Source organism: Microtus pennsylvanicus, chromosome 11, assembly GCF_037038515.1.
Source record: "Microtus pennsylvanicus isolate mMicPen1 chromosome 11, mMicPen1.hap1, whole genome shotgun sequence".
In the NCBI taxonomy this organism is placed as follows: domain Eukaryota; kingdom Metazoa; phylum Chordata; class Mammalia; order Rodentia; family Cricetidae; genus Microtus; species Microtus pennsylvanicus.
In genome coordinates this window covers 61625919-61651069 of record NC_134589.1, presented here as the reverse complement: position 1 = coordinate 61651069, position 25151 = coordinate 61625919, and the positions used below count along the sequence as shown (strand labels likewise).

The following is a 25151-nucleotide window of genomic DNA, read 5'->3' as shown; positions in this document are numbered from 1 at the left end:
CTTGCTGTATAGCCCAGGTTGGCCTCCCACTCAATCCTCTTACCTCAGCCTCCCAAGTGTTGGGTTACAGGCGTGTGCCATGATGCACCTCATTTAAAAAAAAAATTGATGGTTGTGAGTTGCCATGTGGGTGCTGGAAATCAAGCCAGGTCCTCAGCAAGAGCAGCATGTGCTTTTAACCACTGTACCATCAATTTAGCCCCTTCCAGCATGTTTTTATTTGCATGTTTGTTTGATCTTAAACTGAACCCTTGCTGATCCTACTGCTCTTAAAGTATTTGATGTTTGTTTAAATGCTTGTATTTATTAGTGTGTTTGTGTGAGGGAGGGAGGGAAGGAAGGAAGTGGGGGTTTGTCACAGCACACATGTAGAGATCAGAGGACAACTTGGCTTGTTTTCAACATTTATTTTGTGTGTACACATGCATTTTCTGTTGAGCACATATGTAGGTTAGAATATAGCTCATAGGGGCTGGAGAGATGGCTTAGCAGTTAAGAGCATTGCCTGCTCTTCCAAAGGTCCTGAGTTCAATTCCCAGCAACCACATGGTGGCTCACAACCATCTGTAATGAGACCTGGTGCCCTCTTCTGGCCTGCAGGCATACATGCAGACAGAATACTGAGAATACTGTATACATAACAAATAAATCTTTAAAAAAAAAAAAAGAATATAGCTCATAGGAGTTGGTTTTCTCCTTCTATCACATGGGTTCCAGGGAGAACTGGACTGGGCTTCGTGACAAGTGTCCCTACCCACTGAGCCATCTCACTGGCCCAAGCAGTTAGATTCTGTTTGCGTCCAAGACAAGTGATCCAAGGGTAACGAGAATCATTTTCCCTTTTGTTTGATGTCCCTTTGACAATCTCCTTGTTGGTGCTAGTATAAATGCAAGTACTCCCTGGCTCGTCCCCCTTTGGCCCTCCTATCACCAGCTCACTTCAGTCCTGTTAAGGTTTGGACAAACCTGGGCCATCTAGCAATCACTGGAACTTATGCTCTCAGTAAGCCCACTCAGCCTCTTGCCATGTTGCCAGAGGTGATGTCCTGACATCCTCTCCTGCTGAAATGGAGGCCTTCCCAGAAATCTTCCTTAGGGAAGATTGGGAAAAGGCAGACAATCTTCAAACTAGCCAACTTCTTCTCTGTTATCGTTGAGTAGGTTGAGGCACTAGCAGACTTGATTTGCATGGCTGTGTCCCTAGTTACCTCCTTTCTCAAAGTGGTGGGTATTATGCTACCTTCTCCCTGGTGGTGTGGGCTTCTGGCGAACCAAGTCACTGATAGTCTGACCACAGATAGTCTCAGTCTGACCAATCTTTCATGCCTGGAGCCAGAGTGAGATCTTTAGTTAGAGATGATGGTGTCTCCTGTTTAGAAATCCCTGAGCCTTTCTAAAGAGAGCTATTTCTGTCGTTACATAGTGTAAGGTTGCTTCATAACCAACCTCACTAAGTGTCTGGACCCTTCTCTCCTGGGGGAAGAAGTCCATTGACTTTATCTTCATCATCCATGATATGACCATCATGACACTCCTATTTAAAGGATGAGAACTGAAGTCTAAGGAACAGCTAAAACTCTTTTCCTTTCCCTCCCCATCTAGTAAATTTGAGATCTCCAAGGGAGAACCAAGCACAGGTGGAGCATTCTTCCCTCTACACTTAGAAGCCACTTTGGGGATGAGAACAGGTGTGTGCTGACCCTGTGAACTGCTGAAATGTCCAGACTCTCTGATAAGTCCCCTGTTTTCTCACTGTCCCACAGCTCATTGCCTGAGGAAAAGAATAAAAGCACACCTTCTTTTGAGACCTGCCCGAGGCCAAATGAGAAGCAAGAAGCTGAGCCAGGAGAGCCAGATCCTGAGCAAAAGAAGAGCCGTGCTCGAGAGCGGAGGCGGGAGGGCCGCTCCAAGACGTTTGATTGGGCTGAATTCCGCCCCATTCAACAGGCCCTGGCTCAAGAAAGGGCCAACACTGTGGGGTCCTCTGATGCTGGTGAACCTGGGCGTCTTGAAGCGGAGCCAGGTGAGCTGGAGCGTGAACGAGCCCGAAGGCGAGAAGAGCGCCGCAAGCGCTTTGGGATGCTGGAAACTGTTGATGGGCCAGGTATGGAGGATACAGCCTTACGTATGGACATAGACCGGAGCCCAGGGCTGCTGGGAGCCCCTGACCTCAAGACACAGAATGTCCATGTGGAAATTGAGCAGCGGTGGCACCAAGTGGAGACTACCCCTCTCAGGGAGGAGAAACAGGTGCCTATTGCCCCTCTGCATCTATCCTTGGAGGACAGAACTGAACGGCTCTCCACACACGAGCTCACCTCTCTGCTAGAGAAAGAGGTAATGTGGGGCAGCTCCCTTTTGAAATGCACAGAATTATTCAGTACAGTGCAGTGAGAGTGGGGGTATAGCCAAGGGCTGTGGTGAGACAGAATGGGCAGATAGAGGCATTCTAGCATCATGATACACAGCTAAGCTAGCCCCTATGTTCATAGTATATCATTCTTATAGAATGTGTCCAGATTACATCTGCATGTACATTTATGCCTCGCTAGTGAGTTCCATGACCAAAGAGTTACAAATGAGTATCCTTACTCCAAAAGTTACAAGTGCTCCAAAGTCCAAAAGACTTAGTATCAGCGTGACACAAGCATAAAGTTCCCTACCATGAAATTTTGTTTCTGTATAAAATTAGTAGATACTATAAATTAGGAGACTAGGGATATGGCCCTGATGTTACAGCACTTCCATAATCCACAAAACCCTGGCTTCAATCCCTTCATTGTCAAAACAAAGCAAAATATACGTATCACATGTATAAGTGAAGTCATGTGTATAAAGAAAAGATCTAACATGATTGAAGTTTGTATTTAGATTGAGCTCCATCCCTCAAATTGCTCATTATGTAAATACAGTTATTCCAGAATCATTTCAAAGGCAAAACAGCAAGCCACCAGAATACTCACATGAGGTATTTGAGATGTGTGCTCAGCCTACATAGGGTTCTGTCTGATTTTTGCCCCCCGTAGAGGCATCTTCCTCAGCAAGCGTCAGGCATATTACACTCTTTCCATAACAGCCGACTGAAGATCTGCCACTTCAGCATGCCCCTGTTTGCCTCTTTCATTTTTTTTTCTGTTTTGTTAAATGTAGGAACTTGATAGATCACTAGCACCAACATTGGCTTTTCCATTTTCTATCTCCACTAATAAAATATTATAGGTAAAATGAAATTAAGTAATTCAAACTTGCATAATTCTAGGCTATCAAAATAAGCCATCTGGGCCAGGCAGTGGTAGCGCACACCTTTAATCCCAGCACTCGGGAGACAGAGACAGGCGGATCTCTGAGTTCGAGGCCAGCCTGGCCTACAAGAGCTAGTTCCAGGACAGGCCCCAAAGCTACACAGAGAAACCTTGTCTCAAAAAACCAAAAAAAAAAAAAAAGATAAAATAAGGCTTCTGGCATACTGAGTTCTTAACTGGCCTCAGGCCTCTCATTGGATATGCAGCTTGAGCTGGACCCTTCAGTTCCATATGATGCCTGTCCAGTGAGATGTCTGAGGCTAGTGAAAGAGCCCATTGTATGGCCACTGTGGTCAGTTGCTTTTTCTTATTGTCATCCTATTTGTGAAGTGTATGTATTTGTTTATTTTCACCAACAGCTGGAGCAGAGCCAGAAAGAGGCCTCGGATCTTCTAGAGCAGAATCGGCTTTTGCAGGACCAGTTAAGGGTGGCCCTGGGCCGAGAGCAGAGTGCCCGGGAGGGCTATGTGCTGCAGGTAGGGTGGGCATCTACCCAGTCATCAGTGCACCCAGGGGCTTCAGTGTGAAAGGTCTGCTCAGGCCCACAGGCTAGGAATGTGCAAACATGGCAGAGCTCTGGTCAACAAGGACAAGGGTTCCTAATGCTATGATATCCTGTACATATTCCTTGCTACTAGGACAGTGATGTGGGGGGATGTGTACCAAATCTCTACAGCTAAGGATTTTCTTTTGGTCATGAAATCATTTTGGTAATCTCTCCTTTAGACTTTCTAGATATTGTGCTTTTGCGAAAACCATGTATCTGTATCTCATTTCTCATTGTGTTCATTATAGTGAGATTGGCCTATTGTACATATACTGAAAAGCTGGGCAAGACAGCAAGCCAAGTGCCTTCTTAGGACAACAACAAGTTAGTGGTGGAGCTAGACCTGCACCACCACCCACCTACCCATTCCTTTGTAACCAGCCTGAGTTTCAGGAGGACATATGACCACCTAGCCATTCTAACCCAACCAGAATTGAGGTAAAAGTTATGGCAGTTAGGTGCTGAGCTGACAGCCCAAAGCCAGTGTCCTTTTCCTTTTGAGGTGTCTTCCAGAATCCTGCTGCATTCAGATTCCTAGAGTACCCTTGATATGGTTATATCAAAAAGCAGTCTCAGGGAAGCTTTGTTTGAAGACAGGTGGCATGTATTATCCTATAACTGGCTTCCTAGGATCAATGCTAGCTCTGAGACATGAAGTAGACATATTCTCACCCTGGGTACTGTCATGCTGATGGGAAAATCAACAAATAAGTACTAGGGATAGTGGAAAGGGTGGTAGAATTGAATTGAAGCTCCCAGAAAAGGCCAAGGAGAAGGCATTGGTTTTAGAGTGGTGTTAGGGTTTTAGGTTCTAGTCTTGATTCTGCCACTGATCCCAGAAGCATTTGCCACTCTTACAGCAGCAACCCCCTGCCTGTGTCATTTAGAACTGGTGTCTTCAAAGACCCAAAATCCCTGCCAAGTTCACTGTTGACATGCCCAGACCCTTGTGCACTGACCTCAGTCTTCGTTACCAAGTTACAAGTGGACCTGGAGTCCTTTCCTCTCCTCAACCAGGGCCTACCTTACCTTCATGCCTATCCCTCCCACTGCTGCATGTGTCCCTTGCTTACCCCACATTACCGCACCCTCTTCCCTTCCAGTAGACTCAGTGCTAGCCTACTTCTGACCTTGCCCCAAACTGGCCATAGCAGGCATCTTCCTTCTACACAGCCTACTCAGAAAGCTTTGGGTTATTCATTCAGGCCATCCTTAATTTAAGGATCATTTTCCTAAGCCTTTGTTGGGTCCATCCTATAAAACTTGACTTCAGACATGGTAGTAAAGACACTGCCAAAGAGCTTTGCACATTGCTACCTTGTGTATCTAATATGGATTAGTATGTGCTTCTACACTGAAGGCCCTGTTGGTCAGCACCTGGGCCAGCTTCCTGCTGAATCTAATAATGATTACCCCTGAGCTTTGGAAATGCTTATAGTCGAAAGTGAGAAGGGGAAAGAGGCCTTTTGGGACACTGAGAGCAAAGAGATGCAAGCTCGGGTAGGGTGCTGTGCTAACTGCTGGGAGGGGCCTGCATGCTTTGGATGGTGAACATGGTGTGGAACTGGAACTTAACCTGAGTGTCACATCTGTGGCTTCCCCACCACTAGACTGCGGGAGCCTGGGCAGGCCAGATTCTAGGTGGGGCTTTCCTGACTTACCCATGTTGTCTCCCCTGCTTTATATTAGTTCTGTCTCTTTTGTGTGTCTCTCAGTTTGAGGAGTTTTGTGTTTTATTTTGGGTTTTGCATGTTTCACTCTTATTTTGAGCTTTATGAAGGTTTGTTTTGTTACCACATTTTGCTTCATGATCTGCATTCCCCCTGTTCTGTCTTCTTGCAGGTAGAGATTAGTTTTCTCCTTACGGTGGAGGCCTGACTACGCTTTCTAGAGGAAATGTTCCAATGTTACCTTGCTGACATCTCTCAAGTAGTTACCTGCCTTCCTTCTCTTCCTATAATGGAAGGAAGTGACGTCATTTTCTTGTGCCTTATGCCCTGTGCTGCTTTAAATATGTGGTCTAGAACCACATACTTTGTTTTGTAAAGCAAATGCGGTGTCCTTTTGTCCTTCGGTCTCCGTTATACTTCTCAGTGTGTTCCATTATTCAGCTTTATTTGGTTTATTTCTTCTAGATGCTGTTCAATTAGAGCTGTTTTTTGATGTTTTTCCCATGTGTTCTGTTTATGTGGAAGCAGCTATATTTACCAAAAACAATTAAATAAAACCCACATTAATTTGATTTTTTTTTCTTTAAATGAAGAAAAAAAAAGTTGTTCAAAGGATTAAAGCCAAACCCACCAAGGAACTTTTCTATGATTGATCCTGGCCAGAGGTGTGACACTCAGAACAGGGTGGCCTGAGTGTTACTAACCAGTATTTAATCGGTTTTTTTAAGACTGAAGTGGCCACTTCCCCATCCGGTGCCTGGCAGAGGCTCCATAGAGTCAACCAAGACCTCCAAAGTGAGCTGGAAGCTCAGTGCCGGCGACAAGAGCTCATCACCCAGCAGATTCAGACGCTGAAACATAGCTATGGGGAGGCCAAGGATGCAATCCGGCACCATGAGGCTGAGATTCAAACCCTGCAAGCAAGACTTGGTAATGCAGCTGCAGAACTGGCCCTTAAGGAGCAGGCTCTAGCCAAGCTCAAGGGTGAGCTGAAGCTGGAGCAGGGCAAAGTTCGTGAGCAACTGGAGGAATGGCAGCACAGCAAGGCCATGCTGAGTGGCCAGTTGAGGGCCAGTGAGCAGAAACTCAAAAGTACAGAAGCCTTACTGCTAGAGAAGACACAAGAACTGAGGGACCTAGAAACGCAGCAGGCATTGCAAAAGGACCGACAGAAGGAGGTGCAGAGGCTGCAGGAATGCATTGCTGAGCTCAGCCAGCAGCTAGGTACCAGTGAGCAGGCCCAGCATTTGATGGAGAAGAAGTTGAAGAGGAACTACACATTGTTACTGGAGAGCTGTGAGCAGGAGAAGCAGGCACTTTTGCAGAACCTCAAGGAGGTAGAGGACAAGGCTAGTGCCTATGAGGACCAGCTACAAAGCCATGTGCAGCAGGTGGAGGCCCTTCAGAAAGAGAAACTGAATGAAACAAGCAAAGGCAGTGAGCAGGTGCACCAGCTAGAGGAAGAGCTGGAAGCCCGGGAGGCTAGCATCCGCCAGTTAGCCCAGCACGTACAGAGCCTCCATGATGAACGGGATCTCATCAAGCAGCAATTCCAAGAACTCATGGAACGTGTGGCCATGTCTGATGGGGATGTGGCTGAGCTCCAAGAGAAGCTGAGGGGAAGAGAAGCTGACTACCAGAACCTAGAGCACTCACACCACAAGGTCTCTATCCAGCTACAGAGTGTACGCACTCTGCTGAGAGAAAAGGAAGAAGAACTGAAGCACATTAAGGAAGCACATGAGAGAGTTCTAGAAAAGAAAGACCAAGACCTTAATGAGGCTTTGGTTAAAATGATTGCCTTGGGCAGTAGCTTAGAGGAAACAGAAATTAAGCTGCAGGAAAAGGAAGAGTGTCTAAGGAGATTTGTAAGTGATTCTCCAAAGGATGCCAAAGGGCCTCAGAGTACGGCAGAGCAAACGGAGGAGGACCGTGGCATTTTGCCCCTAGGCTCAGTCACCAGAGTATTTCCAGGCTTTCCCCACTCACAGCCAGAGGATGAAGACCCAGGTGCTGGCCTAGGCGAAGAATGTAACAGTGGTAGCCCCAGCAGAGAGGAGAACATGGTACCCCCAAAGTCTGCAGATGTGCCTGACAGGGATGGGCATCTGCAAAGCACCTCTAAGTCTGACCAGGGAGCACCTGTAAAAAGGCCAAGAATCCGGTTCTCCACAATCCAGTGCCAAAGATACATACACCCTGAGGGTTGTGCAAAGGCCTGGACTAGCAGCACATCATCAGACACCAGCCAGGACCAGTCACCCTCAGAGGACAGTGTGTCCTCAGAAGCTACCCCTAGCACACTCCCTGCAGCTGCAGATGCTGAAACATATATCTCTATAATCCACTCCCTGGAGACAAAGCTCTATGTCACAGAGGAGAAACTCAAAGACGTGACCGTGAGGCTGGAGAGCCAGCAGGGCCAGAGTCAGGAGGCATTGCTTGCGTTGCACCAGCAGTGGGCTGGCACTGAGGCACAGTTGAGGGAGCAACTCCGTGCCAGCCTACTACAGGCTAGCGCACTGGCCTCTCAGCTAGAGAAAGAGAGACAGGAGAAGGCAACAAACATTGAACACCACTCTGGGGAGCTGGAAGACTTCCAAGCCAAAAATAGCCAAGCCCTGACATGCTTAGAAAACTGCTGGAAAAAGCTAAGGTCTCTGCCATTTGCTGACCAGGAGGAGGGACAGGATGCATGTGCAGCCTCCCTGGCTAACATAGAGAGTATGCTTGTGAGTGCTATAAAGGCCCTTCAGCCTTGGGAATCCCCAGCAGACAGCAGGACGCAGACTGAGCAAGAGACAAGGCATCCCATGGAAAGTGGTCTGGCAACCCATGTTCAGGAGCCCTACCAGCCCATATTGAATGAACAGGAACATAGGAAGCTACTTTCTGCTCAGATAGTTCTGGAGGCCTCACTCATCAACCAAATTGCTGACTCTCTAAAGAATACCACTTCAGATGTGTATGGTGTTCTCCGTGAGCTTACTCAGTCAGGGGAGTGGCCTCTGAAGGAAGAAAGTACTGCCCTCTCTGCTGGGGCTCCAATGGAGATTTGGGCCAAGAAGGTACTGGTGAATGGTGAGTTCTGGAACCAGGTCGAGTCCCTAAGTAAGCACCTAGGGACAATGGGAGAAGAAGCAGCCTGCACGTCAGGAGACAGGCAGCAGCATATTTCCCAAAGTCTGGCTGATGCCACATGGATTCGTGCAGAGCTCAGCTATGCCACACAATCATTAAGAGAATTGTTCCACCATAGGCTACAGAGCATACAGGAGACCCTACAGGGGACCCAGGCAGCCCTACAGCAGCACAAGTGCATGCTGGGAGAAATCTTGGGAGCCTACCAAACCCCAGACTTTGAAAGAGTAATACAGCAGATCTTAGAAACCCTCAGGCATCCAGCTGGCAGGGAGGACCAAGTACAAACATCCTGGGACCAGAGCCCATTAGGAGAGGTACTGAGGCCAGGCACAGATGGCTCCCAAGAGCCTTTGCAGGCTTTCCATCAGAGCCCTGAAGTCCTTGCTGCCATTCAGGATGAGCTGGCCCGGCAGCTGAGGGAAAAGGCTAGCATCCTTGAGGAGATTTCAGCTGCCTTACCAGCCCTGCCTCCCACAGAGCAACTAGGGGGTTGCCAAAGGCTTCTGCAAATGTCACAGCATCTCTCATATGATGCTTGTCTAGAGGGCCTTGGTCAGTATTCTTCATTACTGGTTCAAGATGCAATTATTCAGGCTCAGGTGTGTTATGCAGCATGCAGAATTCGGCTGGAGTATGAAAAGGAGCTGCGGTTTTACAAGAAGGCCTGTCAGGAGGCCACAGGGGTCTCTTGCCAGAAGCGTGCTCAAGCAGTTGGAGCCCTGAAGGAGGAGTATGAAGAACTTCTCCAGAAACAGAAGAGTGAGTACCAGAAGGTGATCTCCCTCATTGAAAAGGAAAACACTGAGCTCAAGGCCAAGGTGAGCCAGATGGATCATCAACAGAGATGTCTACAAGAGGCAGAAAGCAAACATAGTGAAAACATGTTTGCCCTGCAGGGCAGATATGAGGAGGAGATCAGGTGCATGGTGGAGCAACTGAGCCACACCGAAAATACACTGCAGGCTGAGCGTAGCCGGGTTCTCAGCCAGCTAGACGCTTCGGTCAAAGACAGGCAGGCCATGGAACAGCAACATGTGCAGCAGATGAAGATGCTGGAGGACAGATTCCAGCTGAAGGTCCGGGAGCTACAGGCTGTCCATCAGGAGGAGCTCAGGGCCTTGCAGGAACACTACATATGGAACTTGCGGGGAGCCCTCAGCCTCTGCCAACCCTCACACCCAGATTCCCCACTGGCTCCCAGGCCATCTGAACCCAGAACTGTGCCAACAGCCAAGGATGAGGCTGAATCGATGACAGGGCTACGAGAACGTATCCAGGAGTTGGAGGCCCAAATGGACGTCATGCGAGAGGAGCTGGGCCACAAAGAGCTGGAGGGTGATGTGGCCACCTTGCGGGAGAAGTACCAGCGGGACTTTGAGAGCCTCAAGGTCTTTAGCACCATTTATTTTTCAGAGCCAATTCTCTTTGGTGATACAAGAAAGGGGTATTCTGGGCAACTAAGGTCTTAGTGGAATAGGAAATAGTTTTAGCTCTCAACTGCTATACAGGCATAACTGAGTATCATTCTCCTCTGTATTCATGACCCAGAAGGGAAATTGGCAAGGAAAGCAGCATCCCTGTGGGAAAGTAGAGTAAGGTCTTCCTTGCCTGTCCATGCCTCCAAGGCACTCTCCACACCCTTCACCTTACCCTCACAGAATCCCTTCTGGCTTCAAAGTTAAGGCATTAGTCCAAGGACTGACTCACACCTCTGAACGGCAGCCACCACGTGACTCTTCCCAGAGAGCACAGCGATATTTGCAAAGCAGTAAGCATTCTTGTCTAGCCAGGCTTCCCAGGGAAGAGTTGGCAGTGGATGGGCACTGTGTCTGAGAAGGGTCTTCCTATACTCTTGCCTCACCTGTCATGCTTCTGTGGACATCACTTTTTTTTATCTTAGATTACACTGTGTGTGCTGCCTGGGCATAATTGTGGAGGGTTCTGACCATCTCTTAGATTCCAGAGGTGGCCTGGTAGCTGTGTCTTCATCTTCTTCCCCATTAGAAGGTATATAGGCCCCAAGGGTCCCTGAATCGGGTCTTTTTACAGGTCACTGTTCCTGCCGTAGTATCACAGCTGTTGCACAGCAGGGTGTCTGGGACTGTTTCCCAGCACCCTTTTCCTCCATACTGAAGGGAAACAATGGTGTATTCAGGCTGGTGCTTTTCCTTTGCCTCTGGGTGACCACATAGCTACTGACCAAATACACAGGAGAGGTTGATGAGGCACCTGAGGCACTGTTGCTCGCCATTCTTTTCCTGGTTTCATCCAGACCTTTTAAAAATCATTAGGCGCCAGGTAGTGGTGGCGCATGCCTTTAATCCCAGCGCTAGGGAGGAAGAGACAGGCAGATCTCTGTGAGTTCAAGGCCAGCCTGGTCTACAATGCAAGTTCCAGGACAGGCTCCAAGCTACACAGAGAAACCCTGGTCTTGAAAAACCAAAAAACAAACGAACAAAAACCATTAAGCATTGTGAGAAATTTTCAAAATGTGTATTCAGTGATCCTGCGGGGAGCCTGGGCCACCACTGCCTGCTTCTTTTTGCATCTACAGGCACCTCCACAGCCTGGGAAGGGTGGGTCCAGGCCTGGCAACATCACAGTCAGTAAGCAAGATGTCGGAATGGTTGTGCTGGGTTCAGGTTACCTAGTGGGAAAATGCCTTAGAAACAAAAGGTACAAGTTGAGAGTAAGCGTCAGACTTGAGCATATATATGTGCCCAAGAACATCAAGCCCTCTGTAGGACTTGTGGCACAGCTGGACACATGCAGTGTGTTTGACCAGACTGTCTGAGCTGGGAACAGTTTCTCTCTGTGGGTCTCTGCCCAGAGAAGGGAGCCTGGACTGTTGCTGCTGCTGTACCACCACTAGCCAGGAGTCTGCATCTTAGTAAGGAACTTTGGATTCTAGGGATGGTTTAAAAATTAAAATTTGGAGCTGGGGAAATGGCTCAGTGTTTAAAGAACTTTCCAGCAAGCACAAGAACAGGACTTTACATCCCCAGCACTTATGTAAATGCTGGGTAAGCATGATATGGTGTGGCCCCCTTGTAATTCTAGCACATAGCAGATAGAGGCAATGGCTTCCCAAAGAAAACTAGTTAGGCTAGATAGCTGAATCAAAATCTGTGTTCAGATGAGAGGGTCTATGTAAGGTGGAAGTGATCAAGGAAAAACACTCAAAGTTAAGCCTCATTGTGGCTTCCATGCACACATACACACTCAAATTTTTTTAATTGGTTTACAGAGTAACAATTTTCAAACATAATACAGTTAACAAAGAAGCAACCTGGTTGTTAAAAACACCTCAGTGTTTCTGTTATAGAAATTTTGCACCCTGTCTTCTTCGTGTATTCCAAAATGCTCAAATCCAAATAAGATGGAAAAGACTTCCCATAGGATTGACATCCATTACATGGAACTCAAAATCTGAAACGAGCCAAAATCCAAAATATTCTGAGCACTGACTGCCACAAGCGGAATATTCTTCAGTGAACATTCTGTGCTGTGTCACACTGCAGGCAGAGTAAACAGGCTGTGTAAGATTATCTCTAGGCTATGTGGAGAAGGTAACTAGTACAGCACCCTCTGCAGTCAGCTCCAGGATGTGAGCAGGAGTTTAAAGTTGCTGACCAGAGCCCCACAGTGACTGTGAGGATCAGTAAGAAATGTCAAAGCATGGTGGTTGGATACTTGGTATCTTTTCTTGAATCCATTAGCAAAACAATGAGTTAGGAGCACAGAGTTAGAGCCACATTCTATTAGCTTGTTTGTTTGTTTTTATCAGAAAGCCTGTTCTTCTCAGAAGTGGCTGTCACAAGTTTAGACATAGTGACCCACATTCAAAGTAGCTGTAAGCTGCAGGTGGAACACAGGGCATGCATTACTGCTTGGTTGGAGAGAGCAGCTGGGCTCCATGGCTGTGGGGAATGGGAACTCTCCTTAAGACTTACATGTTGATGTCTGTTCTGTTTGGTAAGGTGGTACGGTTCTCAGTGGGTAGCATGCCTCTGTTCTCCTTTAAAAGAGAGGAAAGGAGAAAGCATAGGATGGCAGGAAAGATGTTGGCATCTGCTCCGGCTCCAGGGTGGGGATACCCTTGAGCTGAAGCTCCCAAAAATAGGTCGTGTCTATCCCAGCCCACAGCGGATGGGTTGCACTCTCCAGTCTCTCTACCCTTTGTTTCAGGATGGACTCACTCTCTCCAACTAACACGTTTGTCAGAATTTGTCCCTGTTGACAATCCAGTATGTCTGCTACTCCAGCCAATATAGGCAGTACATTTGGTTGTAATGACACGCAGTCCCAGAAAAAAGGGGGTGTATAGCTACATACAGACTTGGTACCTGATGCTGGAAGTTCCATCCATATCTTGAGACCATATCACTTCTTGAACCAAGCAGGTCGCTGCCTTATTTATTACACGGGACAGCCACTTGGAGGCAAAGAGAAACCAATAAGCCCTCTTCCATTCCACAGGCTACATGTGAGCGAGGCTTTGCTGCCATGGAAGAGACACACCAGAAGAAGATTGAAGACCTACAGAGGCAACACCAGCGGGAGCTAGAGAAGCTGCGGGAGGAAAAGGACCGCCTCCTGGCTGAGGAGACAGCTGCCACCATCTCAGGTAGGGTTAAGTCCAGGAGCACAGGGGTCCTGTGTTTAGGCCAAACCTATAGTTCAGAAGAGAATTGGCCTTCCCTTGTTTTTTCCTGAGATTGAAGTTTCCTCTTTGTAGATGGTGGTGGGTATGGGTGGGCAGGGTCTCTATTCTAGGCCATCCTTTAACTCCCTATATAAGTGAAGATAACCTTGAACCCAGTGCTGTAGTAAGGGAAATGAACTACCCCACCCTGTTTTTGTGTTGCTGGAAATTGCAGGTAGCCTTGCACGTGTCCAGCAGGTGCTAGACCAAATCAGTACCAGCCCTAGCCTTAAGCTTCATTTTGGAGAGAGGTATTAGAAGATTCAAAGTGAGGCAAGGAATAACTTGAGAAGCCTTTTGAGAACCTCCAAACTGAGAGCCAGTGTTCCAGCTGATTGTGACACTCAGGCCCCCAACAAGCATCCATCACTTGGAGTACTCTTCACAAGAGCGTGAATATGCTGTAACACAGCCCCAGCAAGTGTGTTTCACCCATCTCATGTTGCATTCTCTTTTCATGATTTTTTTTTTTTTTTTTTGAGACAGGGTTTCTCTGTTTAACAGCCCTAGCTGTCCTGGAACTAGCTCTGTAGGCCAAGCTGGCCTTGAACTCAAAGAGATCCTTCCTGCCTCTGCCTCCCAAATGCTGAGATTAAAGGCGTTCGCCACCACTGCCCTGCCCCTCTTTACATGATTAATGATGGTATGGTGGCTTATTTTAGCATCAGGAAAGTAAGTAACCGGCTCTCACACATTCTTATTTAAAAACCCATGCATGAGTACAACATTGACATTTATTTGATCATTGTGGAGTTCTAATATCACATAAACACATCTATAGCTCTTTCAAGGGAATTAGTTTGTGAATTCTCTCAGCCTTTGTTTATCCCAGAGAGTCAGTCTGTGATAGACCAACCTCCTGTGGAGTCCTACTGCTATTGAGTAGTTGGTGCCAACAGGAAGCAGGCATCACCCAGCCTGCCCTTGGCCTTGTGGAAGGTTAATGTAGTAGAAAGAGCTACCGTCAGTTGTAGTGCTGGATTTCGGTGCTAAGGGACTATGTCTTTTCTGCAGCCATTGAAGCCATGAAGAATGCTCACAGGGAGGAGATGGAACGGGAGTTAGAGAAGAGTCAGCGGTCTCAGATCAGCAGCATCAATTCGGACATTGAAGCCCTGAGGCGGCAGTACCTGTGAGTCACCTAGCCCTAGGAGAGCCCCATAGGAGAGGGCTACTTCCCCAAGCCTAAGACAGCTTTGAGGCTGGTCTTAGGGAAGTGAGGAGATCATAGATCTGAAACAGCCCACTTCAGGCGCAAACACCTAAGGGTTAATTAAGACTGATCTCTGTGATGCAGAGAAACAAATGTAACAAATGATATTTAAAGACCATCACTTAAGCTAGGCATGGTGACATACATTTATGATCCCAACACTTAGACTTTAAGGATGGAAGAGTGCCACAAATCCAAAGCCAGCCTGGGCTATATATGGAGACCCTGTTCTAAATTTTAAAACAAATGCCTTCTGCGTGTTAGGGCTCACTGCAGACACCATCCCCGTCTGTTTGTACCACTGCTACTGTATCAGTACCTTACAAAGAGCCAGGGTCTGGCTGGTGCTTTGTGCCTGGTATACCACAGAGTTAGTGTTCTGGAAATTTCACACATACTGACTGCGAATGAAACAGCACACGTACAGCACTGAAACAGCAACTTGTGAATTTTCCCTCAGTAGAAGTCACACTGCTAGGGTTAGTTACAGGAGGTATCCATTGATTAGACTTTGCTAAGGTCTCTGGAATATGCCAGGGTCTAAAGCAACAGCTCAGGAAATCCAGTGGTCATGCTTGCTGGACTGGAGGCTCATCTGGAAGTTCCTTCCTGGCTCTCTTGGGGATTTGGCCCTTCTGGACATTGGATGCTAAAAATAGTACCTCCAGGGCAGTTTCCTGGTGCTGAATGTCTGTACTATGATGTGATACAGCACCCAAGTGGATGCTTTCCACCTCTGAGATCTCTGTGGTTACAGTGACTGACTGGCTCTGCCTCCCAGTTCCATCAAGCCAGCTGTAAATGGCTCAGGAAAGACAGAGTCATTTCTGCAAAGTATTCCTGACATTCTGTGAGGAGACATTGTACTGTCAATACCCAGCTGCCAGTTCTATAGGGGGCAGGGCTGAACATTCCCTCTCTGCAGGGAGGAGCTGCAGTCAGTGCAGAGGGAGCTGGAGGTTCTTTCAGAGCAGTACTCCCAAAAGTGCCTGGAGAATGCACACCTGGCCCAGGCGCTGGAGGCCGAGCGGCAGGCCCTGCGGCAATGCCAGCGTGAGAACCAGGAACTCAATGCCCATAACCAGGTAAGGCCAAGAGAGACTAAGCCTCACCTTCATTTGCCTTTGCAGAGACTGCAAAGAGTCTCTGGTCAGGTTTATCTCAGGGTTGGGGTCTTCTTCCTCTAGTGGCTGGACTTACCCTCTCATGTTTATTTCTATAAGTCACACTCTCAGAATTCAGTGTTCCTCAGGAAACTGGGGTTCACTAGAATCCCAGCTGGCCCAAATGATTGGGCTGCAATACTGAGCTCAGTATAATCTTTTCTGACACACCCTACTTTGCCTGCCTCAAGCTCTATCACGCTTGCCTTCTCTGGCCCGTCAAGCCATTCCAGACTGTAGGCAGAGCTACCTGGGGATTACGGAACCACTGCGGTGGCTTGAAGAAAAGCACTTCTTAGCCAGGGAGGAGGCCTGAGGAAATGGAGGGACAGCTGAGGATAGACTTTAGGAGGTCAAGTGGGACAAGATAACACTGCCCACACCAGAAGGTTAGGGTTTGGGGATTTTGTTTTGTTTTGTTTTTATTATTGGTTATTTTGTTCTTTGTTTTTCAAGACGGGGTTTCTTTGTAAAACAGCTCTGAAACTCACTGTACAGACTAGGCTGGCCTCAGACTCACAGACCTGCCTCGCAATGTGCCACCACCTCCTGACTCCAGGGTTTTAAAGTCCTTGGAATCTTAGCTCTAGAGACACAATTGCTCATCTGCTGTGAGTTGTGAATCAGTAGATTCGACTGACCACAGATAGAAAATTTTCGGGGTTGGGGGGGAAGCATTTGCAGTGGACATATACTAACTTTTTTCTTATCACTACTCCCTAAACAATACAGTACAACTGGGTACTTAAGAATTACATGGCTGGGCGATGGTGGCACACACCTTTAATCCCAGTACTCGGGCAGCAGAGGCAAATGGATCTCTGGGTTTGAGGGCAGCCTGGTCTACAGAGTGAGTTCCAGGATAGCCAAGGCTACACAGAAACACAACACTGTCTTGAGAAAAAAAGAAAAGACTTGGTATTGGGTATGAGATGTAATCTATAGATAATCGAATTATATGGGAGGATGTATGCAGATATTGTGGGGCCCTTGAGCATCCACAGAATTTGGTGCTTAATAGGGGCCCTGGAACCTAAGTTTTCACATAGTCTATATGAACAGCTTTTATATGGTAACAGCCTCAAATGTCTACCTTAAACATGGTGCTGTACATGCACAAGGCTTGTGGCCTCCCTTCTTAGGTCTCTACACACTACTGGTGGAAAATGACTTTCTCTGGTGTCCAAGCAACTGTATGTGGGCGGTCACTGTTGTGTTGTTGTCCTCCAGGAACTAAATAATCGCTTGGCTGCAGAAATCACACGGTTGAGGACACTACTGACTGGAGATGGTGGCAGCGAGTCCACTGTGTTACCACTCACACAGGGCAAGGATGCCTACGAGTTAGAGGTACTGTGAGAAGCTAGGCACTGCCTTGCCCAGTGCTCCTGAATCACACAGTAGCTCCTTAGTTTAGAGTCATTGGGGACCAGATTTGAAGATAGGGCCAGCGGGGTAGAATTCAGTAGTAGAACACTGGCTTGGCATGTGTGAAAGCTGTGAGAAGGTCCAAAGTCATCCAGGCATAGCAAATAAGCAGGTAGTCTCGGGTCCACAGGCAAGAGCAGGGGCCCTCTAGATGACTTTCCTTTACCTACCCACAGATTGGTTTCATAAAGTGGCCCATTTCAAGGCTACAAGAATGTTGCTGCTCTCAGATTGTTATCATGAATTAATTTCTCACAGCCCAGGATGTTCATTTTAAGTCAGAACAGCTCATTCTGCAGTAGAGTACACTTGTAATCCCAACTACTTGTGAGGCTGAAGCAAGGGGATTCCAGAGCAATCTAGAAAGAAAAGGAAAAAACAAAAAACACTTGTTGAAAGAGGGAAGGATAAAGGAAAGACTCTAATGTGTGTAGGGCAGTGGTTCTCAACATGTGGATCTCAGCATATCAGATATTTTTATTATGATTCATAACAGCAAAATTACAGTTATAGAGTAGCAATGAAATAATGTATTGGTTGGGGGTCACCACAACATGAGGAACTATATTAAAGGGTCACAGCATTAGGAAGGTTGAGAACCACTGGTGTAGGGCATCATCAAGAAGGCCCCCATTAGGTTAAAATTTTCCTTTATAGATCGCTCAGACTACACCATACTGACAGGTAAGCAGGAGGAGCTAAGTAGGCTTGGCAAAATTTCCTATAGGAACAATATGTCTAGACCTTGGCAGCTCCTGCTGCAGGGAGCAAGCAAGAATGGGAACTCAAGGTAGTCCCCATGCCTGCGACCCCAGGTTCTCAAGACTAGGGTGCCTAGCAGAGTATTTTCCCTTCCCCATTTCTGTAGAGGCACTGGGCAGTATTTAAATCATGTGTTCTGTTGGGTGTCATCAAGGGTGGGCTCTCTACTCCTCCCCAGTGTGCGAAGCAACTGTCTGCAAGCCAACCTTTGTATGCACAGACTACAGGATCCCTTGTTTCTGAGAGCCAGGCCTCATTTTCTCTCTCCTTATAGGTCCTGTTGCGGGTCAAAGAGTCAGAAATACAATACCTGAAGCAGGAGATCAGCTCCCTCAAGGATGAACTCCAGACAGCCTTGCGGGTAAGGGCCACATGTTTGAAGGCAGGGCAGGGTAGGGTAAATGTTCGGAAACCTGGCCAGGTCCTCTGAGGGCACGGCAAGCCACTCTACAGGATCATGGTCACAAAGTCAGGTTCCCTTAAAACACCAGCATATAAGCATATACCTTAGGAGTGAACAAGAAAGCCTCCCTGGCCTAGTCAGGTGGTGGTTGTTCCTGGGTTTCTATGCATTTGGACAGGAGCAATGACAGAGAAGAATGCCATGGAGGTGAAGTGAGGCTTGGTCTACCATTCAGGTGGGTCTAGTTGGACTGGAGTCAGAAAGGAGTGATAGAATCCTTGATATCATCAGATCACTTAGAAAATCTGAAAAATACCCACAAGGAAGTGACTTGGCAGTCAGGACCACAGCAGGCTGCCTGAGCTTGCCCTGCCCTAGCTGTTCACCACATGTTTTCTTTAGTGTCCAATCTTTGGCTCTGGGAGACGGAGGACACAGGGTCATTTCCAAGCCACAGTTAGTTCTCCCAGCACATGAGCCCCAAGGCTAAAGTTCAGAATGAGTCTGATCCCCTGTCTCCAGCTGCCGTTCATTTCTGTCCTTTTATTCTCTAGGATAAGAAATATGCTAGTGACAAATACAAAGACATCTATACAGAGCTCAGCATTGCAAAGGCCAAAGCTGACTGTGATATCAGCAGGTTGAAAGAGCAGCTGAAAGCAGCCACAGAGGCCCTGGGCGAGAAATCTCCTGAAGGCACTACTGTATCAGGATACGGTGAGCAATCTGGGTGCTACTCGTAAAGATTTTTTGACACTTGAGTCAAACCCCAAAAATTCTAATGTCCTGTGACATCCCGTATCACCTTGAGGGACCCCACATGCACAGGTTGACCCTCTCCTCCCATGTCTTGCAGCTGCTTTACAGAGCTTCTTCCATAGTAATAAGGGGTCTTACAGTCTGTCTCTGAGAAACTCCAGCAGGGAGGGGATGTTCATGCTAGTTCCTCATCTCAAATGTTTTACCATACAGTCTTTGAGGGCCACAGACAAGCCGAACAGAGGGATAACCTACTACCCTCTCGAGAACAGTGGAACTGGCCTCTTTCTGTGCTGGCTGAAAATATCCAGGCACTGTGCAGAACAGACTGAAAAGAACCTGCAGAACCACGTTCTTTTGGACACTTTCTGATAATTCATGATTTCATCTTATCTTCGTGGTTACCCTTTCTTTATAAAAGCCCCACAAACTGAAAAAATCTGTTCAAGTCCCATAATATCCTGTAGCTCAGCTTTCCTTCACTAGCAAGTTCAGAAACAGTAACCACGACAGCCCTCACACATGCCTGCAGACAAGTCCTCTACATTGCTTGCAGGATACAAACATTCACTTTTCTAGAAGACAGCTGGCAACAACAGCACAATTTAAAATCTAACTAACTGTAAAAGGTAATTACCATAGTCACCTGGGTAGAAAACCAAGAAGCCAAGGCATTAGAAGGAGGAAGCTTTAGACCTGCCATGCTAACTAACCTGAAAAGTGTGCATAGGGTACTACATCTGCAGACAGTGTCGAGTGCCATCCACGGACATCAGTCCACCACACGGTGCACAGAGTGCTGAGTGCCATCCACGGACATCAGTCCACCACACGGTGCACAGAGTGCTGAGTGCCATCCACGGACATCAGTCCACCACACGGTGCACAGAGTGCTGAGTGCCATCCACGGACATCAGTCCACCACACGGTGCACAGAGTGCTGAGTGCCATCCACGGACATCAGTCCACCACACAGTACACAGAGTGCTGAGTGCCATCCACGGACATCAGTCCACCACACAGTACACAGAGTGCCATCCCCGGACATCAGTCCACCACACGGTGCAGAGTGCCATCCATGGACAGCTGGGATTACTAGAAGCTGCACAGTGACAGTGTGTAGTTCTTAGGAAGACAGGGAGATATTTTTGTATTGGTTTAAAGAGAAATTGTGACATCTTTCTGCATAAGCATGGAAGCCCCATACCCATGACATACTGTGGTGTGACCCAGTGTGCATCTTTGTCTTCTGTATTTAAGACACTGAAAGGACTGTGTTCTTGGTGGGGTGGGTCATGAGACAAATTTGGTCTGATTTTCTTTGATACCAATCCTATGACAGGAGTAAGCTAGAAATAATGAGGCCAGTTGATCTGCCTAGTAGTCAAGGTCCAAATCAGAAGTAAGAGATCCTATCCTCTGTTGACAGTGCTATGACTCAGGAGTTGTGATGTACACTGGGGAGGCCCCAGTGCTCCAGCACTTGCTGGATTGGTTATTTACTTGGATTTAGATGTCTTGGTGCACTGTAGTAGTGGTCCTGGAACCTCCCATACATTCTGTTTGGTTTCAGAAGATTGTAGAAAGCAAAAGTAATGAGCCTTTTTGTTCCTTCAGACATAATGAAATCTAAAAGCAATCCTGACTTCCTGAAAAAAGACAGATCCTGTGTTACCCGGCAACTCAGGAACATCAGGTCCAAGGTGAGTGAGGTCCAGCTTACAGTTGAGGTGGGGCTTGAGGATACTATTAAGTCAAGCCAGTACAGGCACTAACCTACCTGTGTAGTCACCCTGTTGGGATGATTCTAGTGACTTCAAGTTCCATGTCTGTGTCTCTGTTCCATGTCATCAAAACCATCTAGGTGCCAGGGCTTCAAGCAAGACATGGAGGGATTCTGACTTAATCCTCACCTTCTGTGGGGTAATCTGACCTCTCATTAGTTCCACTGTATGTCTGTTCTCTGCACATCCCTGTTATCACACTGACACTACCAGCCTTGGAAAGATGAAGTCAGTGATCCCCAGTGTGCTCTCAGATGGGCATGTCTCTGGGAGGATGGGCGGAGAGGGCCTGGCCAGCATGCTGCATTTAGAACTGATTGTGTGTGTGTCTTATTTTTGCTCTTTCCTCTGACAGTCCGTAATTGAGCAGGTCTCATGGGATAACTGAGTCGCGCCCGCTTCCAAGTCCCCTGTCATGTAGGTAAACCACTTCTCACTCTGCCCACTACCCGCCCAGGCGGCTCTGCATGCACTGCTCACACCTCCATAGCACACCTCTGTGTAATATCTTCATTCATCCTTCTCCAACACACAAACACACACACACATAGTCTCCACGTGGGATCTCAGTAACTGTCCTGGAAATTGGCACTCTAACCTCTTCACAGAGCTGAGCCTACCCAAGGCCTCCCCAGCTTGACAGGAGGGCACAAGCCAGCATGCATACTTTGTGATTTGCACGGCACCAAGTTCATATCTCCTCTCTTGGAAATAAGTTACAGGGAGATGGCAGATACCCACTGACTCTGGCAAGGAATTTGCTCTGTGGAAGACCTCACCCATCCAGTTAGTAGCAAGGTTGCTTGGAGAGATGCCTGCATATAGAGCAGACCCTCATTGTGTTGTTCTGCGTGGAACTGATCAATACTGCATGGGCAGAGTCTGAGAAAGTATTTTGTTCCTAAGAGCCTGGCACCCTTACACATGGGGCTGAGTATGACCTGGTTTTTGTTGTTTTTGTCTCTATGTAATACAAAAGCCTCTCTCCCAATAGAAGGTAGTAGGGTTGGCCACATTGAGGTCAATGCTAGGGATGCTGTGTTGACTTTTTTTATGCAATATTAACAGCTCAAGGAGTCTGGCTAGCTGTTCCCACTGGTAGTACCCAGGTGTGCTGGTTCATGAGCCCTCCCACTTTCCAGCAAGGGCCATTAGCTTAAGGTTCAGAGGGGACACATTTGCCTTAGGGAAGAGTATTGAGAAAGCCCAAGAGTTTTAACATTGGCTCTTTTTTGGGGGGTTAGAGGTGGGGTTTAAAACAGGGTTTCTCTGTAGCCCTGGCAATCCTGAAGTCACTCGGTAGACCAGCCTGGCCTCAACAACTCACAGATCCGCCTGCCTCTGCCTTCCCAGTGCTGGGATTAAAGGCGTGCACCACCAACCTATGTCATTGGTTCTTTGAACCAGTCTGGTTTTGTTTTCTCTAGTCTCAAGTTAATCTACATGCAGATGTGATTTAAGCAAGATTAAAAACTTATTTTAGGATTTTTCCTAAAACTTTAAAAAAAAATTCTTTGGTGAGAGAGAAAGCCTTTCTAGGCTCATTCTTTTTGTATTAGAGACTATTTTCTCCAGCCTGGGGTTAAACTCAGTTCTTCCCCTTGACCCTTGAGTGGTCACTGTGAATAAGTGAGGCCTGTGGGTCAGAATAAAAAGGATATCCAGGAAGGACACCATGTGGAAAATATTCAGTGAGGTGTACCACCTACATATGATTTTACACAGACACACGGCTCAGTAACTGGCTGGTGGTGATGCTGGGGAACAAAGAATCTCCGTTCTAGCTAGATCTCTATAACAAAGACAGCCATAGAGAGAGTGTCTATGCTTGGCAGGGACACTAGTCACACAATGCTAGGGCTCCTCTGTGCTGAGTCACTAGAGCCATGGTACGTGGGAAAGGCCATTGGGTTGTTAGGAGGTCAGAGGAGACCAAAGAACTGCTCCTCACATGATTTGTTAGTATTTGCATAGTGACGTAGCTCCATTGTTGTGCTTTATATCCAGCCTCTGGGCAAATGGAAGCCAGTCACATATGGTGGCAGCATGCCCATGTGGTCTTAGTGCACCTGGAGTTCCACCAGCCCTGTTAAGAGAGACTGGGACCTCCCTCAGGTGCTGTTCTCATTTTCTACCTCAGTCAGCTTTCATAGCACAACATGACCTCTTCTGAGATCCAGAACAGAGAGGATTCTCCTCAGTGTTGTCATGGGCTGGGTGTGGGATGCCGAGTCCTGAAGGCTGTACCTGAGGGCAGAAAGGAGGCCAGAGACTTCAGAGAGCTGGCCCTGCCCGGGTGTAAGGGATAGTGGGTCTTGCCTGCTCTGAGAATGGTAGTAAGTGCTGTGACTGGGCTTACACCTGCCATGGAGTTTAGTTGCCATCTAGGGCCACTGTGGCTATCCAGGGCCTGCTCCAGTTGCCGGGTGGTAAACCAAAAGACCTACATGGGAGTCTGGCTGCCATGGAACTACCTGAACTCAAGAGGAGGAGCGACTTGAAGGATACCCTGAAGCAGGAATTCACATATATATGTATTCACATACATAAAACTTGTTAGGATAAGAAATAATACTCATTAAAAGACAGCCTCAGCTATATGAGAACCCATCTCAAACAAACAAACAAACAAAAAGCTCAGTTATTATGGGGAAGATGGTAAGGGACACAAAACATAACCCAGATTTTCCTTCATTGCTTGCTTAAAGCTGAGCCTCAACCTCCAGAAGCACCCCTGGCTTCTCATTTCCTACTACAACATGCATTCTTGGCCAGACTGAGTCTGACACCAAGGCTGATTGCCAAAAGAGTTGGTACTGAGGAACCAGAGCCAGACCTGGGCATGCTGAAATAGTTCATTGCGAGTTCTCTAAGAACTGGGGTTTCTTTTCTCTCACAGAAATGAAAGCTTTGGGAAAGATGTTTAAGGAAAAAGTAGTAAATATTGTGGTCTTCGGCTAGTAAATGTCATTTAACTTAAACAATACCAAGAACACAGGAAAGTCTGTGGGGGAGGGGTGTTATTAATAGCTATATCTGGTGGCCCCATGGGGGGGGGGTGTTGTGTGTGTGTGTGAGTGTAGAATGTTGATAGCTATATCTGTAAATCTGGTGGCCTCATCAGGGATGCCTGGGGCAGGGCTGTAGAGATATGGTGCCAGTAGGGTGTCCCAGAAGAGAGCACCTATCTTAAGGCCATGAGTTCATGAAGACAAAGGAATAAGACATGAATACTCCCTATGCAGGAGAGTGACAGGTGGCCAGGTTTCCAGTTCTCAGCCCAAGTTTTCCATGGTTTGGTCAATCTGAAGAACCAGCCCTAAGGTCAGAGTTGAACTATGTAGACACATGATCTTGTTTCTCTTTATTTTTCCCTTATCTCACCCAAGTAAATTTCTACAGGAGAAAGCAAACTCCAGTAACACTACTTCTCAGGGCCTTCCGCCCTCGCATGCCCACTAATCTCAGGATCCCTCAGCCTCGCACCTGCACCTACTCCTGAAGCCCAACTGCCTCTGCTTCACCAGAACCTAATTGCTTCCTCCTGCTGTCTCCACCAGAGTCTGAAGGAAGGCCTGACGGTGCAGGAACGCTTGAAGCTCTTTGAATCCAGGGACTTGAAGAAAGACTAACTGCATCCTGTCCTACCTGACACATCCTTCCCAGCTGGTGGCAGCACAAGCCCAGTGTGGCTTTCATCTGCATCTGTGCTTTTCACTGTTGCCATCATTAACTGTGGGTATGGATGCATGAGAGACTGCTGTGTGGGGTGTTTGCTCCATCCCTTCCCTGTTGATTCCAACTTATTGTCTGTATCACAGCTTTTCCCATGGTATTCTCGGATTAATCACACTCAAGTAGCAGTGGGGAGGGCTCCCCACTGACATCTGAGCAGGACCCCTGTCCTCCACCACACTCACTGTCAGTATTAAGGCACAGCAGCCTGTTAATAAGCTAGCCTGCCTCAGATTACACATGTGGGGACCTGCCATTGGCTCTGCTCTACCACACACAGCTGAGCACCACCCCTGCTGGTTAGAGCTTCTGCGGTTCTCCGCTGAATGTTCTAGTCTGGCCTGGTGTGGAGGGGCCTTGGATAGTGTCCAGCCTGCCCCCCATTTCCTTTCGACCTGAAAGGACAGCATTTTGTATTTGGCCCACTGATGCAGCTTATAACCATTTCCCAGATAATCCTGGCAAATCTTTCACAACCTGGAAAATGTTGAAAGCAACCAATCCTATTTTGGTTTTTTATTAAATCTTGCACAAAA

General features: G+C 47.4%; 1 protein-coding gene across 7 annotated transcripts in view; it reads left to right on the top strand.

The window, feature by feature from the left end:
* Mprip (myosin phosphatase Rho interacting protein) overlaps positions 1–25151 on the top strand; it is a 126737-nt gene extending 101586 nt beyond the window's left edge. For 3 of the 7 annotated variants that reach the window (XM_075992362.1, XM_075992363.1, XM_075992360.1), the window contains 11 exons: positions 1764–2337; positions 3662–3778; positions 6248–10051; positions 13143–13290; positions 14383–14500; positions 15507–15666; positions 16975–17094; positions 18209–18295; positions 18892–19054; positions 20714–20799; positions 24441–25151. In XM_075992362.1, coding sequence (XP_075848477.1) covers positions 1764–2337; positions 3662–3778; positions 6248–10051; positions 13143–13290; positions 14383–14500; positions 15507–15666; positions 16975–17094; positions 18209–18295; positions 18892–19054; positions 20714–20799; positions 24441–24512 — 5449 coding nt within the window. In that variant the 3' untranslated portion in view covers positions 24513–25151. Of the gene's footprint in view, positions 1–1763; positions 2338–3661; positions 3779–6247; positions 10052–13142; positions 13291–14382; positions 14501–15506; positions 15667–16974; positions 17095–18208; positions 18296–18891; positions 19055–20713; positions 20800–21235; positions 21302–24440 lie in introns of all 7 variants that reach the window. The other 4 variants (XM_075992358.1, XM_075992359.1, XM_075992365.1 and 1 more) reach the window with 4 other exon arrangements.